This window comes from Rhinolophus hipposideros, assembly GCF_964194185.1.
Source record: "Rhinolophus hipposideros genome assembly, chromosome: 8".
In the NCBI taxonomy this organism is placed as follows: domain Eukaryota; kingdom Metazoa; phylum Chordata; class Mammalia; order Chiroptera; family Rhinolophidae; genus Rhinolophus; species Rhinolophus hipposideros.
Genome location: NC_138054.1, coordinates 54,852,546 through 54,870,529, shown reverse-complemented (window position 1 = coordinate 54,870,529; position 17,984 = coordinate 54,852,546). Strand labels below are relative to the sequence as shown.

The 17,984-nt window shown below is 39.6% G+C and overlaps 1 protein-coding gene across 7 annotated transcripts in view; it reads right to left on the bottom strand.

The window, feature by feature from the left end:
- Window positions 1–7,337: 7,337 nt before the first annotated feature.
- Window positions 7,338–17,984, bottom strand: part of DAB1 (DAB adaptor protein 1) — a 1,094,927-nt gene continuing 1,084,280 nt past the window's right edge. For 4 of the 7 annotated variants that reach the window (XM_081055475.1, XM_081055476.1, XM_081055478.1 and 1 more), the window contains one exon: window positions 7,338–8,583. Coding sequence is in view for 3 of the 7 variants with exons in the window: in XM_081055479.1 (XP_080911605.1) it covers window positions 8,548–8,583 (36 nt within the window). In the remaining 4 variants the exon portion in view is untranslated. The remainder of the gene's footprint in view (window positions 8,584–17,984) is intronic. The other 3 variants (XM_081055479.1, XM_081055481.1, XM_081055480.1) reach the window with 1 other exon arrangement.

Here is a 17,984-nt window from a genome sequence, read left to right as displayed (position 1 = left end):
AAAATACCTTTGAATCAAAAATTCAAAGTGTTTGAGGGTGCCTGTTTCCTCATATCCTCACCAACATAGGGATAATCACCTTTTTAATCATTGCCAATCTGACAGGCAAAAATTACCTTAATTTGAATTTAATTACAAAAATGTACGCATTTAAGCAAATACTTTTTGGCCATTTAACAATAGTGAAAAAAGAAAGTATGTACTAACATAAAATTTCAAAAAGTACAATTAGGTTTAGACAAGAAGTTTGTTTTCTTCCCCTCCAGACTCCCCTTTCTTACTCACTCTGGGGATCAAGTGTGCCTAACATTGCTCCATGAGGGCAAGGGCTTTGCTTCCCCAGCATACAGAACAATGTCTGGCACACAGCAGGCACTCAATACATATCAAATGAATGAGCAGTTTCCTGAACACCATAATAAAAATTTTCTATGGCTACATAAACACTTACACATACACTTCTTATATTATTAATAGAAATGGGAACTCACCCAAATCACTCTTTTTATATATCTTTGACATTGCTTCATATAAGCTTATTTACTCATAAACTTATTTCATTAGAAAAGAAGTGCTGCATAGTACTGTAATTTAGTTCAGATGCTCCCTATTGAAATATTAAGTAGCTTTCTATCTCTAGCTATTAGTTATGGGTCTTTTGTATTTCTCCTTTGTTCGTATCCTTTATCAATTTTTCTATAAACTTTTGCTATAAGCTTTTAGATTTCTTTATATTCAAGATAATAAAGCTTTGCTTATAAGATCTATCTTATCTATCTATCTACCTACCTACCTACCTACCTACCTACCTAGCTACATACCTGTCTTCTGAATTTAGTGTTATGCTTGAGGGCCTTTTCTACCCCTAAATGAATATTCATTAATTTTCCCCATATATTTTCATGTCTACATATGACACATTTGATAATTAATTTATATGGAATTTAATTAACTATATGGTGTGAGGTAGGAATCTAACTTTTTCTAGTTTTTGTTATCCTAGTTCTATTTATTAAATAGCCTTTATCCCCACATATCCAAATACATGTAATTACATATTAATTAATTATACATTAATTTCTTGGGCTTACTTCTGTATCTTATACTACTTTTAGTGATCATTTTTTTCTTCATCTTATACCAATCACTTTAAATTATTTTGGCTTTTTGTTTTGAGATCTTATAGTGTAAGTTTATCCTCATTACATTAATTATTTTCTTGAGTATTCTCCCATGTTTTTCTCTTTCAGATATACTTTACAATATGATTAAATATGAATGTGATTGAAGATGTAGAATTGAGATTATGATTGGAATTTCATTGTCATAAATTAATTAGGGAGAATAGACATTTTGATAATGTTGAACCTTCTTCCCTCAATTTGTTCAGTTACTTTATGCCCTTCGAACAAGGTTTGTTAATTATTTTTGGGGGCTAGATTTTACATCCTCAGTATTAAATTCATTCTTGGGTATTTTATTTTTGTTGCTATTATTAATGGAACCTATTTTTCATTAAGTGTTCTAAATGGTAATTTAGATTTTTATATACTTAATTTTAAACTAACTACCTTAGTTCCCTTATTAGTTCTTACAGGTTCTGCTAGATATTTCCTACTAGAAAATATCTGCAAACATTGATAATGTTCTCATTTTATATTTGAATACTTGATTTCTTTTTATTATATGAGTACATCATGTGAAGATTTGGTTGAATACTGTATTTCCCAGGTTCTGCCTAAGTTTAGAGCACAATAAGTAGCTACCTGCTTGACTTTTGAATCATTTGCCTCTCTTCTGATAAAAGAGGGCTACCCATTGAGTAAGGTTTCCTTCAGTTTCAGTTTATGCTATGATGTTGATTTATCCTAAAAGGATAAACATGGGCTCTGTGATTGTGGACCACCTTTCTTTTTGCCTTCTATGGAGGGTCTGAAAGAGCACAAGACAGGTTAAGAGGAAACAATTTTCCTCTAATAATTGAATTTCTAGACTTAGGAGCTCATGGCCATGTACAGGTAAGTGATTCTGACCTGGTCTGAAATGAGACAGACTTCAGGGTTCTCCCTACCCCCAAAGGGAAGGCACGTTCAAGTTGCTAAAAGTGCAGTATGAAGGACAGTTTAGTATTTTACTGTTGACCGTATGCCAGCGCTGGCTGCTGCTTATTCCATATCCAACCATTCCTGTGTGTTCCCCACTCCAGCCTGCGACTACAGTGTGAGTGAAAGAAGTAGCAAGAGGTTATTCAGAAGATTGAAAAACCCAAGTCAGCAGACGATACTGTCTCCCAAAAATATTTAGACATTTTCCACTTGGCAGTCGTTCATATTCTTTAGCGAAGGATGAACAGAAAACCTGTTCAAAAATGTTCCCTCTGCAGATCTCTGTACCTTGCAAGATCAAGTGAAGGCGTGGGTTTTGTTTTGAAATTAAATATTCATTAGATTGGGTTACAGCTATTACTGTTCTTGAGAATAAAACGGCATTTTTCCTTTGTTTTAAAATAACTGCAGTCATTTCACTTAATGACTGTGGATTTAGAGACAGTGGAAATGTAATGGCTGTATGCGATGTCAGGGGGTAGTAGACTGGGGGAGGGGAGTTATCACTTTGTGAGGGTTATCAATGATAAATGTCTAACTATTACAGGGTTTTGCACACATAAAACTATTTAAAAAATTTAAAAAGAGAGAGAGAGAGAGAAAAAGAAGCTATGAAGGAATAGAACTAAAGCATTTAAATAAGAAGAAAAAAGAAACACCAAGAAAAAGGGAGATAAGGAATGCAACAAATAGAGAATCCGTCACAGAATGGATGTTAAAGTAATCCCCAAAGTGATAGTAAAGGAAAATCCATTTCAATTGCCATGTAGCAGGTCAGAAATCTACTGGAGATATTTTATTTTTAAAGAAATGTTCAATAAATACTATTAAAAATCTCAAAACAACATCTAAAGAAAACACAGTCAGTTTCTGTACAGAATCAGTCAGGGTAATGCATGGTATGATTTTGTAATATAAAATGATACTTGGAATTGAATACAGAAAGACTCAAGAGTATTTTATAGAGGGTGCATGAGCAGTTTGACATCACAGAAACCCTGTGGACAGAAGAACAATGGAGTGGAGGAAAGAGTCTTGGGAATCAGATCGTGGGAACTATGGCAACTTCTGGGTGAGCTATTTGGCTCTCGTGTTTGATAGGTGTTTCATAACATCTCTGAGATTCAGTTTTCTAAGCTGTAAAATGGGGAGCATATTTCTTTTCTTTCAAGGTTTGTGTAAGGATTTAGAAATGATAATTAAAAAAGAGTGGCACAAGATAGTTAGAAAAAGAGTAGGAACACAAGAGTGGCAGCTATTATTCATATTTCAACATAAATACCGAGAACTGGTCACTAAATGTCTTGAAAGCCATTTACATCTGTTTTTTTTTTTTAAATCTTTCAGGCACCATTGCTCACATTGCCCTTGAATTTAAACATCTTTTGAAAACGTTCAAAGCTTTGAAGGTTGATTTCATGAAACCTGTTTTTATTCTAGGCATTTTTCCTACTGTCATTCTGAGTAAAACAAAAAACATTTACTGTCAAAACAACAAGGGTTTTCTCGCAAGCACAATATGAAAGCAGATACATCTGCTTGATTTATTTTGGCATCTGCCTAGCCGTTAAATAGGACACCTTTTAATTTGTCACTTCTTTAAGATTTACTTAGGCTGGAAAAGTCAGTCACCAGTGCTTGATTTCAGCTAACCTTGAACTGGTTGGGCAAAAAGGTGTATTCTTCATCCCTCAGACACACATTCTTTCAAAATTGTCAGTTGAAGAAGAAACGATGTATTTAGCAACATACTTAAGACAGTAACATCTAATAGATTTTTTATTTTTACTTTGAACTGAAGGAACTTAGAAATCTCTTATTACCAAAGACCAACAACAGGTCTGGGAAGAAGCATAAAAAGTTAATGCTTTTCAACAAGTGTACGTAGAACTATTTAAAAGAGTAAGTGAATATCCAACTGTTTTTTAAAATCAAAATCAACTGAGTGAAGAGTCTCAAAATTTAAACCTCAACTCTACCTAGTCATTTGATCTCTCTGATTTCAGTTTCTTTATCTGTAGGTTGGGGATAATATCCACCCACTCCATGCTATTTAGAAAATTAACTGAGATAATGGACATTAAGCATCTAGTATCTATCAGGCACATATTAGTTGCTCAACAAGTGTGAGCCACTGTTGTTATTCAGAAAAGATTGTGTAACATTTTTTTTAGCAATTCGATCTAAGAGTGAGCATTTCTTACTGTATAAAAATTGTTTCTTCTACCTGCCTGAAATTTATTTTGCTGGAATCTAAGTCTATTCTCTTATTTTCGCAAAATTGGAGATAACATCTGTTTAATATTTTTTGTATAATGAGGCCAGATTGTGGGCATGTGCTTATGCAATCATTAATATAACTATTTAGGAATATAACTATTCCTAAACAGAGGTGCTTTTGGCATCTCTCGATGATTTAATTGTAATCTGTAATCTGCCTGATGATTGGATAGAAAACCTGATTTAGTAACAAGAGGAAATGAAAATGACACACATGCAGACATATACATACACTCATAAATATGTATACATACATAAACATATATACATTTTTTTCTATTTTTAACCCATATGATGTAAGTCAAGGTCCAGCTTTAAACTTCTGTTTTTTTTTTTTGTTTTTTTTTTGGTGTGGAGTGTTTGGGGAATGTGAAGGAAAACAAATGCTTTCTTGTTTGGGTCCCTTAAAGCAGCTGACCTTGAAATGAACTATGGCAACCTCTTTGAGACTTTAAACTTGGTTTAACAACCAACAGTTTAGCAGGTTTTTTTGTTTTGTTTTTCGTTTTGTTTTAAAGGCGAAGTCACAGATCCATAAAGCTAGTCCTTGAGTCTTTCCCATTGGAAGTCTCATGTTAAATGTGGTCCAAACACCACATCTATACAGGGTATGCTTTTCCTGACAACATCCTCCTCATTCTTCATTGTGACTGATTTTCCAAGCATATCAAGTACCTGAATTCATCTGAAGATAAACTGATTCACCTTCTCACAGAAGCTTTCTCTTTTCGGCCCAGTGCCAGGAAAACAGGCCTTCATCTGGTTAGATGGAAGCTTAGCTAGAAGCAATTTCCCCTTTCAATCCTTTGCCTGAATATCCAATGGAAACTTGTGGAATAAAACCAGGCTAAGCTATTGTTCTCAAACATGTTTATTTGTTAAGTTTTACATGGTGTGTTACAGAAATTAATGGAAAATTTCTAAAAATTTTGTTGTTCTGTTGAATGCATTGTACATAAAGTTAAAAATAATGTGTCCATATATGTTAACAAACTGTCCTCTGAGGTAAAGTTAAAGTAGGTCTAGAAATGTACTGCAACAGTCATTTTCTCTTTCTCATCTTTATTAAAAAAATATGTGTCAGAACACAGAAATTGGAATGAACCAAACCCACGGAGTAAACATTTTTAAAAAAGAAGGTGCCGGTACATTACATGAGGGGGTTTCAGTAGACACTGCGATGAGTACAAATTATCAAAAAGTCTTGTGGCATGTAAAGATTGAAGAGCTATGGGGAAAGGGGACAGAATGACAGGTGGAGTTTCCCTGGTTTCAAAATTTAAAGTGACAAATTTAGTGCTAGTGAAGGATGAGAAATTAACAGCGGGGTACATGGATTGTCTATCAATCTAACTGGAACTGTGCAGACATCCCATGGCCTTTTGGTATTGGCACCTCAGCTCTTATTTGGAAATGTCACTGTACTCCTGGGATAGGATACTGTGGTTCTGAGCTCGCCAAACAGTGCTTGCTAAAAATCAGAATTCTGCCAAGGATAACACGGATGGCAGTTTAAAATCTTGACTTTATTTCCCTCCCTTGAATGCGTGACATGGGCATCTCCTTTGAGTTCAGAGCCAGTTCCATTTTCAATCACATTCAATGAATGGTGAGTCCACTGGGCTGTCCCTTTCTGCTACAAAATTAACTCTCGACGGTGTACCTGAAACAGCAACATCAGCCAGAGTTCGCTGGGAACGTGTCAGAAGCAACCCAGAGGATCAGAATAACAGCAAGACAAACTCAAGACAGCCATGTTGAGGGAGAAGATAGCACCACTTGTTTAGAATCAGAATCACGGACAACACAGCAATTTAAGCCACTTCCCCATGGGAATTGCCTATTTTAACCAATGCCCAGAAAGCAATCAAACTGGTTTCAGGACAACTCTTGTGGTGATCACACCTTTCCCATTTTCCCCTTCATGTGAAAAGATGACCTAATCATAAAATGTATGCACGTTCCTAGAGACATCATGTGGACCAATAGGTGAGGGAGGTAAATGGCCCTTCTTACTTTTCTGGTTCTTCAGACCTTCCACATTAGGATGACATTTACATATATTCTGTCTGTAATGGACATTTGGTCAGTTTACTTAACTGGAAAAAAAATTTAGATTCCAGGGACCTGATAGTGTAAAATTTGGGCTTCAAACTAACAATCACCTTGACATCGATTTTCTCTTTGTGAGCAAGTGTACCTTCTTCCAAATCATTTTAGTTTCTATTGATACGAAGAACCAAAGTGCACAGGCCGATTTAAGTCAATCATATCAATGTAAATTCTAATTTTCAAATTTTAAAACTAAGTAATAGTAATCACTCTCAAAACCAATTAACCATATGATTCTTTAAAGTGTTCTTCTTAGTGTTAAACCACTAAATTCAACATATTGTAACTGCATAGGAACATCAGGAAAACACATTTGATCCGTAGAACAATTCTCTGTAGGGCAAAAATATATAGATTCTTTATGAAAATCATGTGCTAAACATACGAACCGAACACTGCACTTTTTGTCTCATAAATGTAAAAAAAGGAAGCTTAAACTCTTCTGTTTCACGTACAAACAGTCCAGTGATTTCTATGGGAGTGGAGAGGTGGAAGGGAGGTTTAGAATCTGAAGGACAGTCCTTCAAAATGTGAATTGTCTTTTCTTGTTTTACGTAGAGGGTGGGTACTCTTGTGGGAAGGCTAACTTAGATGATGGTGTCACATGCTCCCTTCCTGTTCACTAGCTGCTGATTGGCCACCTGCTCCTGCCAGTTGTCTCTGAATTCCAGCTTCCTACCATATGCTCCCGAATAACATCTGGAAAGCGAGCCCCATCCATCAAGTTTGTCACATGTTGCACTCAATCTGCTACCTTCTCTACAGTGTAATGGCATTATTAAAAAGCATTTTCATTAACATTTATATTTACAAAAAAAAAAAAATGGCAATTTTTTTTTTCATTAGAACTCCTTAAAGCCATTTCCCTTAAATAGTTAAAGAGTTTAATGGTAAGGTTTTTTTTCTTTTCAAGTTATAAAATAAAAATCCCATTTGAATTTTCTGATGTACAAAAAGGGATAGAGATGAACCATTTGTGACCACAGAATCAGTTTGTTATTCTGAATATTCATGTCACCATTGTTCCAATAGAAAGTCGGTTTTTAAGATCCAAAACCACATTACCAGGATTGTATCAGAATTATTTGGCAAATGACTTTTCTTTGAAAATGGCACGTGGAGAAGACACTTGTCTGCATAGCATTACAGCAGCAAGATACCGGAAAAATAAAAAATATCATTTTATTGTACTTAGAATTTAGAGCTTCTTAGGAAATCGGATGCATTTTTCCTCTTTCTCATCAATGGGATTTGATGTCCTTTCCTACTCACAGAATGAAGTTTCAAAACGAAAGCTGTCTTTCTTCACCAGGATGCAGAAATAGCTAAAGGGTTTTGGCAACATTCTTGATCATAAAGAACAATCAACCACTTATTTGTCTTGTGATTTCAAGTTAATTCATTTCATATGAGACTTTTCCCCCCAGTTAGATTTCTTCATCAGTATCTAAAAAAAGTCAAAAGCGATACAAAAATTTGTACACCCATTAATTTTCAAACATGACAAAGGAAGGAAAGGGGGAAAATGGCAGACGAGGCCCCGTGATGGAAAAACATCATCATATGTCAAAGGCAGATGGATCATGAGGTTGTAGTCACAGAGGACCTCTTGCTTTGCCTAAAAGAAGTCAGTGCCAACTTTGTTGTAACTCTCTGAGGCCTGTCGCTCCAAATTTGATGTCTCTACAGTGGTCAACAGGTAGAGAAATAAAAAGAGAATTATGATTTTGCATACTGGGTCATCTTAAACCCACACTAGGAGAGCTCAGAATATTTGTTTGAGAAGCGTTTGCTGGATTTGTGATTTAACGTTGGGTATAATTTTGTTACACTTTTGTGGGTTTTTTTTGTTTGTTTTTTGTGCTGCCATAGGTATCTGCCGTCAGTTGCCAAAAACTCTTAGTTCCCTCTTCCAAACGAGTTCCATTGGGCAATAATGAATTTCTCTGTGGGATGAGGTGAGGTGAAAGAATCCAGGAGAGCCTGTTGTGATGCTGATTTCCATCCCAGTCTGGAAGCACCCACAACGAGCCCGCATTGATGCTATGTCTTAGGTCTGTTGATCTGCGCAGAGAGGCCGCAGCTCCTATGGACAGAGGGACAAAGTGAGACCTGCTCTTTTCCAGATAGGGTTTTCTAAGACAGTTTGGGAAGGAGAGTTTGGGATTAGAACAGAAAGGTGACAGTGTATGATGGATGACCTCAGGTAATTTTTGGCTTGTTTGATCATGGTGCATATCATCTTGGCAAATTTTTGTCATCAAGAACTACTCACCCAGGTTCGTCCTTGTTTTTCAAATGAGATGGATTGCCCCTGTTAGGGAAATAGCATGGTATAGTCGAGCGAGCTAGACAAGCTGTGTAATATGGGTAAGAAATTTATCTTTTCGGAGACTCAGTTTTCCCAACCATGAAATGGGAATCATCCTGCTTATCCTACAGCGTTCTTGAGAAAATTAGAGATAATCTACATAAAGCATCTAGCAACAGTGTTTGGCAGTAACAGGTCTTCAACATGGTTAACAATTATCCTGAATCAAGTGGAGATTTTTCCAACACAGTTTTATGAATGTCCACTTGATCCCGCTGAAATTCCATTTCACCCACTCTTTGGTTTCTCCAAGCAGTCATGACTGAGCACACTTTACAGCAAGAGAAATAGCAATTGTGCTGTTAGCTCTTAGTTAAAAGCTTCTGGGACTTGTTTCCATGCAAGTTGCTGTTTCGGGTTTGGCCAGTCCTTTGCCTGTACCCATGGGGCTGCCCTGAGATATACACAAGGGTTTTTACCAATGTATGACATAGCAGACCTTCAATCCAAACGTAGATGGTAAGTGGTGTTTGGCTTTGTTGAAACCACTTTAGGACGCCAGTACATGTTGAAATGGCCCGAGATGTACTAGCTAAGCAGATCAGATCAATACATACTCTGGTCTGAAGCATACATAGTCTCTTCCATTAAAATTGCCCTTATGCTGTCACTCTTGGATGTTTGTGCCAGAAATGGACACAGTCACAACTTAATTCTGCCATATTTTATATATTAGCCTTCCTCCTACTATGTGAGTATAGATTATTCTTTTTATTTGTTTATTTTCTTGAACCATCAGATTGAACTAGCATTTTGTGAGCCCCTACTATGTGTCTAGCATGATGCTCGGTATTTTCAAATGCATTTTTTTTTTTAACTCATCACAACAGACTTGTAAGGCAGATGCTTTTTCTTTTTTGCAAGTGAGAAATCAAGCACAGAGAAGTTAAACAATTTGTCCCTAGTCACACACCAAGTAAGTTGGGGACATGAGACCTAAAATAGGGTCCAGTGCTCTTTGACTCCATGACAACAGGTGGAAAAAAAAAAAGAAGCCAACTCTTTAATCTGTAGTATTGTAGAGGCCTTTGGAGTTTCATAAAGCTCCCAAATGTCTTATTTTATTTAACAGTCCTGGGAGTGGCTTTTACTCTCTCCACCCTCATACTGCAGATAAAAATGGAAGGTCAGAGAGGTGTGTGATCTCAAGGACATTGTGCTGCCTGCCTCTCATGTACTTAGTATATCATATGGCTTGTCTTTGTTATAAAGTTGGAATAGACTAGAAGATAATTTTGTCCAGATCTATCATTTTATAGCTGAGGAATGTGAAGCTCAGAGAAGAGAACTTTTGTTTCCCCAGAGTCGCAAGGTTACTTAGTAACCATGCCATGAATAGGATCCAGGACTCCTGCCATCAGATCCAGGATGTTTTCTTCTAGAACTCATTATGTTTGTGTTCAGACAGGGAGAAAGAGCTTCCTCCTCTGTGAGGCACCCTATTTTGTAACGTAACAGAGTGCCAATTTGTCCCTCCATGCTTTCCACCCATGGAACTTCATACTGCCTTAAAGTGTGAAGAATAAGTGTAATTCTTCCAAATACCCAATAACAGAAAATATGGAAGCCTGTTCTTCCACACCCTACTTCTGGTTACCGCTTGCAGGCTCCTTCTGCCATTTCACATATGTGAACCTAGCGCAGTTGGTGCTCAGTGAAGGGTTTTTGAATTAATGAATGACTATGATACAGTTTTACATTCTTCACTGTTTTGATCACTTTGTCCTAAAAAACTCTCCAATTTGGCTTTATTCTCTCAAAATGTAGTCTAGCAAAATGTATAGCAAGATGACTTATTATTAAGCACCTAATCTAGTCTTTGACAATGTCTTGAAATGTTTCAAATCCGTGTTGTAAAGCTAAGCCTGTAACTTTCCTGTGTGTCTGTGTTCTGTTCTGGGGTGGGGTGGGTGGAGCCAAAGTGGAATCGTAAAGTACAAGTATTGGGTAAAACCATTTTCTTTGCCTGTGGGCTACCAGGATGCATCTTAATCTTCACCCTTCTTTATGGATGCCCGAAGAAGTCAAGCTGCCTTGATCTCAGCCTACAATTTGCTCTATTCTAATTTTGGAAACTAATTTATTCAACTGAGAATGACACCTAAAAACAGAAGAAGACAGCAGGCTCAGACAGGGTAATTAATGCCACACTGCATTAACTTTCTGCAGCTGAGATAAATATTCACACATCTTCTGCTTGCCGGAATTTAGCTTCAAATACCCATCACAACAGTGGTAACAAGTGCAGTCAACTCCCAATTATCCCCACTAATGAAGGGGAGCAGTGGTGTGGAAAACCCCAAGCAGCAGATAATCCCAAAGTCTGACACTGTGATGCATTATCCATTTTGGCAATAGCTTTACCTTCCTTGTTACCGAAATCTTAGACTGTCAGAGCTGGAGGAGAGCTAAGAAATCATTTGATCCAGAAATTTTCAACCTGACTTCTGGCAAGGTCACAGTGGGGTCTTCAGGCTATTTTCAATATTCCAAAAAGTCTAAATGGAATCACACATTAACACAGCATGCTGGTGACATTTGTTGTTTTCTCTGGGCAGATTTGACCACATCTCTACCCTTCTTCAAATCCTTCAAAGGCTCCCCATTACCCACAGCGTAAGGTGAAAGCTCCTTAGACTGGGCACATGAAACCCTTTAGTCTCATAGTCCATTAGAGCTAATAAATGCCCCTTCCAGACCATGAATCAAAACAACCTTCCGGCCATGTACATCATGCTTTAAAAAAAGGTTCTTTATGCCTCTGCCAGAATAGTCTCTGCAATGGATTTGGTCATGACAGTCACTTGCTTGAAATGACCCTCCTGACTCCTTATTACTCTGAGGACAATACAAACTCCTCAAGATGGCACACGACGCCTTTCCAATACGCTCCACTGGCCCATCCAGCGTCGCTCACCTCCTTTCCTCCTGAACCCCACCTCCCGTACTCTGCTTCTGGTCAGCCTGACGTGACAGGACGTTTTCCACCTCTGCTCAGGCAGTGTCCCCGGGGCCTCTTTTTGTCCTACACCTGGGTGTTCATACTTTCAGAACCAGCTCAAATAGAAAGGCTTCCCAGACTCTTAGTACTCTGTGCAGACTTCTGTCTACACTGTCATCGTGTTACCCTCCAGTACTCTCTCCATAGCGAGTCCTACTGCACCTTTCATGTCAGTACCCCAAATCCTGAGCAAGAGCTTCGACCATGGGTGGCACAGCTGCTCACAGCAGGGAGAATGAGGATGCGAGTGAATGAATGAATGGTTCTTCACTTCAATGGAAGTTGGCAAATACGAGCTTTAAGCTCACTTGTGATCGACATATTAACATCTTCATTTCTAGAGAACAGCAAAGAAGATGGAAAACCAGAAGGTACACATGAAAACAAAATCAACCCCCCAACCTTTGACATAAGCGGAATACCCTGTTTTCTGGGAGGTACAATGAAAGAATGAAAGCACACAGATTGGAAATCAGGCAGATCTAGGTCAGTATTCCCGCTGCCAAGTTCCTGGAGCCAGAGTCCACCAGGAGCACACGTGCAGCGGAACAAGCTGGGCTTATCACTCACTGCAGTGAGGGCATCTGTAAGGGTATGAGAAAAGGCTGAACACGGGACTGGACTTGTGGTAGATGACTTGGGGGAGGGATAAGCAAGGTTTTTCTCTAGGTTGGATGCTCTGAGAAAGTGGGAGTGTGGTTATTTTAATAAATCTTGAGGCCAGAAAGAATGGAGCAAGTGAAAGCTAGAAGGACACTTGGTCATTTTTATATTGGGGACAATATTCATGTTCTGCCTGTGCTCAGCCATGGGACCGAGTGGTCTTGATGTGTCTTGACCCATCACGGTTGTGGATGGCCTTGTCTGATGCTGATGTTCCCTAAACCTGTTCATGTTTAACAGAACCCAAAGGCCTACCTGCGAGGGCTGGGCTGGCTCCCGGCTGTCAGGCTGCTGCACTTTGTCCCTGTCACCCACTTAGTGACCCTATGACTCTGTGAAGGTTACTTAACTCGTCTGAGTGCCAGTTTCCTCATCTGTAAAATGAGGCTAGGCTTCTCTGGGGGAGGTGTGGTAAGCATTGACAGAGCACATACACGTTGGTTGTCTAGCACAGAGCCTGGCACAGAGGAGGTACTCCAAAACAAGGTTACGTCCCTTAAGTCTGGGCATGTGGCTTTTTGCTTCCTGTAGAGAAGATGGTCTTAGGCCTCTGATCCCTGTAGGTGGCTCTCCAAATTGCTTCTCTTTTGAAGCACACAGGGGCCACTGCAAATGGGCTCTGTTATGAAACCTAATGATGGCGCTGGATCAGCCTCGGGAAACTGCAGAAAGCACAGGGGGTTCATCTAAAGAGTCTGGTTGCAGGGCCCTGTGGATAACAGAGACCACTTCAAGTATGAATTATGTGCTTGCGTCCAACAGCCAAATAGCATCACAGGATTAGAGAACAGTTGACGCTTACAGAAATGTTTGCTGTTTTTGAAGGACTTTCTTTCCTGTGTCACCTGTGACCTCACTTGGGCATTACAATGAGGCTGTACCCTGAGCATTCCTGTCTCCATTTACCGAGATGAAGCAGCGCTGCTCAGAGTTGGGTGACTTGCTCAAGGTCACTCAGCCAGCACAGGGCAGGGCTGGGATATAACCAGGTTTGCTATTATTTTTAGCTTTTTTCTATTGTGCTAAAATATATACAGCATAGCATTTGACATTTTAATCATTTTTAAGTGTACAATTCAAAGATACTAATTATATTCACAGTGTTGTGTAACCATCACCACCATTTCAAAACTCTTGCGTTACCCTAGAATCTATACCCATAAAACAGTAACTCCTTATTCCCTTTTATCTCCAACCCCCAGTAACCTCTAATCTATTCTTCATCTCTATGAAGTGACCGATCTCACTTTTAAATCAACTTCATTGAGGTATAACTTACATAGAATGAGACATTCCCATTGAAAGTGTACAGTTTGATGAGTTTTGACAAACGTATATAATCCTGTGTAGCCCTCCCCACCACACTTGAGCTATAGGACATTTCCTCACCCTAAAAACTTCCCTTTGGTGCCCACAATCACTGATCTGCTTTCAACCCCTATAGATGAGATTTCTAGAGTTTCGTGGGAACTCACCCAGGTCTTCCTAAGCCCACTGTCCTCTCTACTACCATGTGGTCCCTTCGTAAAATGTCAAAGCAAGGAGGGTCCTCTGTCTCACAATTCATTTTTTTCAGGAAAAAACTGAAACTCCCAGATTTGAGGGTTGTTTTTCGCAAAGTCCACAGGAAACTGTGGAAAGCCGGGAGGGCAGCCCAGGTCCGGATCCCATTTCTGTGCTGGCTTCCTCACTTCTCCACCTGTCCCTGGCTATTTGGCTTGAAGTACAGGAGCAAATTGTTTCCTATCCCACATTATAAATGAGTCCCCTTTGAAATCCACCTGAATTGGGCTTATTCCTTTGCATCTATTTAATTTTTATTGTGTTTATTTTTGGAAAGCTTGGCTACATCTAGCAAAGGTGTGTCCAAAAAAATTATAGTGGAGAAAAGACGTGGCATGCTGAGAAAGGTAGTCTTGGATGTAAGGTCAATGTGTACCATGCAATCTACTTGTTGAGTGGGCCCACCTGTGGCCCATCTGGGGGCCTGGGGGTGAGGTTAACACTGAGCCAAGCCAGGGGTCAGCCTGGACCTGGGGGGTGAGCCAAAGCTTAGTGTCGTCCTGCCAAGGGAACAACTTCAACCTCATGGTCTTCTAGTCTCAACAGTGAGGCCCAGCTCTCTGGAGTTTTACATTTCCTGGCTTGGCAAATGAAAAAGGATGGTGGTTACCAGGGAGTGTAAATAAGGCTGAAATAACTTCAAGTTCAATCTGAAGATATAAATAGGGTCATCAAAGATGCATGAATTTTAGATCCAGAAAGATCCTGGCAATCCTCCTAACTACCTCTATGAACATAGGCAAGAATTTCACCTGGACCTCAGTTTCTTCATCTGTAAAATGGGGTTTGTAACATTAATAAATGAGCTCAGAGAACACGGAGGATTTTAACAATTGGTGGGAGTCTTTCTTTCCTTTTTATTCAAAAGAAAGGAGAACAACAACAACAAAGCTTTCTAACCACTTCCAGCCTGAAAATCTGTCCTTCAGGGTAGAAAAGTCTTCAGCACACAGGATGGATGTAATGATAATACCTTAGAGATTGACGCTGCTGTCAAACACTCTCACTTCCTGGGGGCTGGGTGTTGAAACTCACTTGGTGAACACAGAGATGTACCATCGGAGTTCCCAGGGGGACTGCACATGTTCTGATCAATTTTGCATTTTCCCATCAATAATGACGACGGACACAAACTATCTGCTTTGCACGTGTATGGCATCTTTCTTGACCTTGGCACATAGCAGATGAGGATACTGAGGTTGTTGACACCAGTTCTCGGCCATCAGCAGGAGGGCCTGTCCTGGGTAAGCTCTTGGCCATTAGGAGTGGGTCCTGGATCTCAGGCCGGTGGTCTCCAACAACCTAAATGAAGTCAGCCTGTTTAAGGGACTTCGGTCCTGCGCTTTGTTAGCTGGGAATAAGGACAGCCTGGGGAAGGGGTGCTGTTGGGAGAACTTGTTTGAGGACTAGGTCTTCCATGCTTTAGCTGGGTGACCGTGAGCACGTTACGTCGAAAAGAAGGTGCTATGACTCAGTTGTCCTGGTCCTATTTGTGGGCCTTGAGCTATTTAATCTGGGTCTGGATTTAAATCTGAGCTCCATTACATGCGGATCTTCTGGTTTTCGTAAGTCATTAGCCTCTCTGCCTTACCTATCATATTTGTGAAGTGGGAAGAATAAAAATACTGAAGAATGTTCTCCTGAGGATTGAGTTGGGTGATGTTTATGAACGTGCCATAAACATGCGAGTAACTTTTAAATATATTAGTGGTAGTTAATGGAAGACAATTGTGGTGATTTTCTACAGCGTGGTTTTAGAGGCACCAAGTGTGATCCAAATCAGAGGTCAGCAAACTATGGTCCATTGGCCAGTCTGGGTGACCACTTGTTTTTTATATGTCAAGTATTACTGGAACTTAGCCACACTTTGCTGCTTTCCTGCTGCAAGAGTAGAGCAGATTAGCTGCGACAGAGACCGTATGGCCGATAAAACACACATATTTACAGAGTTTGCCGACCTCGTCTCTAAATGATCAAGTGTATCTAGTTTTGCCCACTCCTCCAGTGACTTAAACCACGTTGAAATCTTGATCTCTAGTCTTGTTTTCTCTTTTGACCTCCAGAGTCTCATATGCAGTCGCCTACTGGCATCTCTACTTGGATGTCTCATCATCACCTGAAGTTCAGGTGGTCTCAGTGTAAACTTGCCTTATTTCTGCTCAAGCATGTTGCTCAGCTCAGTCATTGGCACGCCTGGACCTCTACGTCAGGAACCTGGAGATCATCCTAGATGATGCTCCTTTCCTCACTTCCCATGTCCCTTCCGTATTAACTTCCTCCTGCTTTTATCTTTCAAATGACTCTTGGCCCGAAGCTCACCTCTCCATCCTATCCGACCCTGTCCTCAGCCAGACTCTTCACATCTCCTGTCAGAACCATTCCAACAGTTTGGGTTGAACTTCCCTCTGAGTGCTGTGTCCATGAAATGGACAGATTGTTTTCCATTTTTGTGGCTCTTTGTTTGAAGTCTCTGTTGTTTGGTTCTATTTAAAAACAGAATAGTAATAATAATCCCAAGTACATGTATTTCAGCATCAAAGCTTACAAAGCTTTCACATTAATGATATCTTCCGATTCTGGGAGAGCCTTGGGAGGGAGCTGGTCTACATTATCCATATTTTATCCATATGAAGGGACCAAGGTTTAGAGGGGTTACAGGTTATCTGCTTTGGAACCATAATTCAGACCCAAGTTCCGCGAGCTCTGTGTGCCTTTCTTTTCTTTTTCCACCTCATCCCCTGACCTTTTATTTATTTATTTTTTTAAAGATTTTTCCTCACAGAGCATCCTAAGTTCAGCTTTCTTTTCCCTTGAACACTAGAAATCCATCAGGTAATATTTTAGATGTCTTGAGTTCCCACTATGAAGATCAGTATTTAAAAAATGATGGCGACTTACTATTTATGGCAATATCTATTGTTGCTAAGGGAGACAGACCAAACAATTCCCTCTTGTTACAGACGCTATTTTGACTTGACAGCTGGGAAAGTCTGATAGGCCGTTTATTTACTTAGCCGTTTAACCAAATAAATGTTTTCATTTTTCTTTCATCTCCTCAAAAGCTAACATTTTGCCCTCAAAATTGCTCCAGCAACACATCAGTGAAGTATAAATTACCTGCCATTCCCACATCAACCATTATAATATTATTTTGGTCCTTTCTTGTCCCTGTTGACCCAGTCTTTCCAAGACACGTGATTCTCCCAGGCGGAAGGGTAGGGGGGAAACAAAGTAATTGAAGGTATTTCCCTTTATTGCTAATACAGAAATGCTGTTTGAGATTGGCCCTGAAGCTTCCCCTTCAAGGATTGAGTCCATCTGTTTTCTCTTACTGTGACGCACCATGGATTTAACTTATCAACAGATGTCACCCCTTCCTACTCAGAATTGGGTGGGTGTTTCTAATAAAAAGCAGCTGGAGATGATGGTTGCAAGGGCGATAAGAAAGATGGAACTCTTACTTTCCAACTGTACGAAGGCACAGGGGAAAATAAAGCCACGGACGTTAACTATCCCTCTATGTTATCCCTTCTCCAAATGTCTGGGAAGGCACTAAGAAATTACAGTCAGTAAATTTCCAGTAGGTTGGATGGGTGAATGGAATGGAGATAGAAAGATCCAATGTGGCTTGTGGTGCCATTGATGAAGGGGCCCAGAAAGGCTCCTCTGGACTCTCCTTGGTGGGGTCTAGGGGATATGTCTGCAAGGCTGGCATCAGCCTCTTGCCATGCGTTTCCTGATAGGCAATTGTAAAATCACCAGGCTAAGCTTTCAAAGGGAGAAAATTGCTTTGTTGAAGATTCTAGGCCAGCCCCCCTTTGGAGCTAGGAGCTATGTGTTATGATTTATGTGTGGATGTAAGACTGCTCAGTTTTGGAAGTGAGAGGTG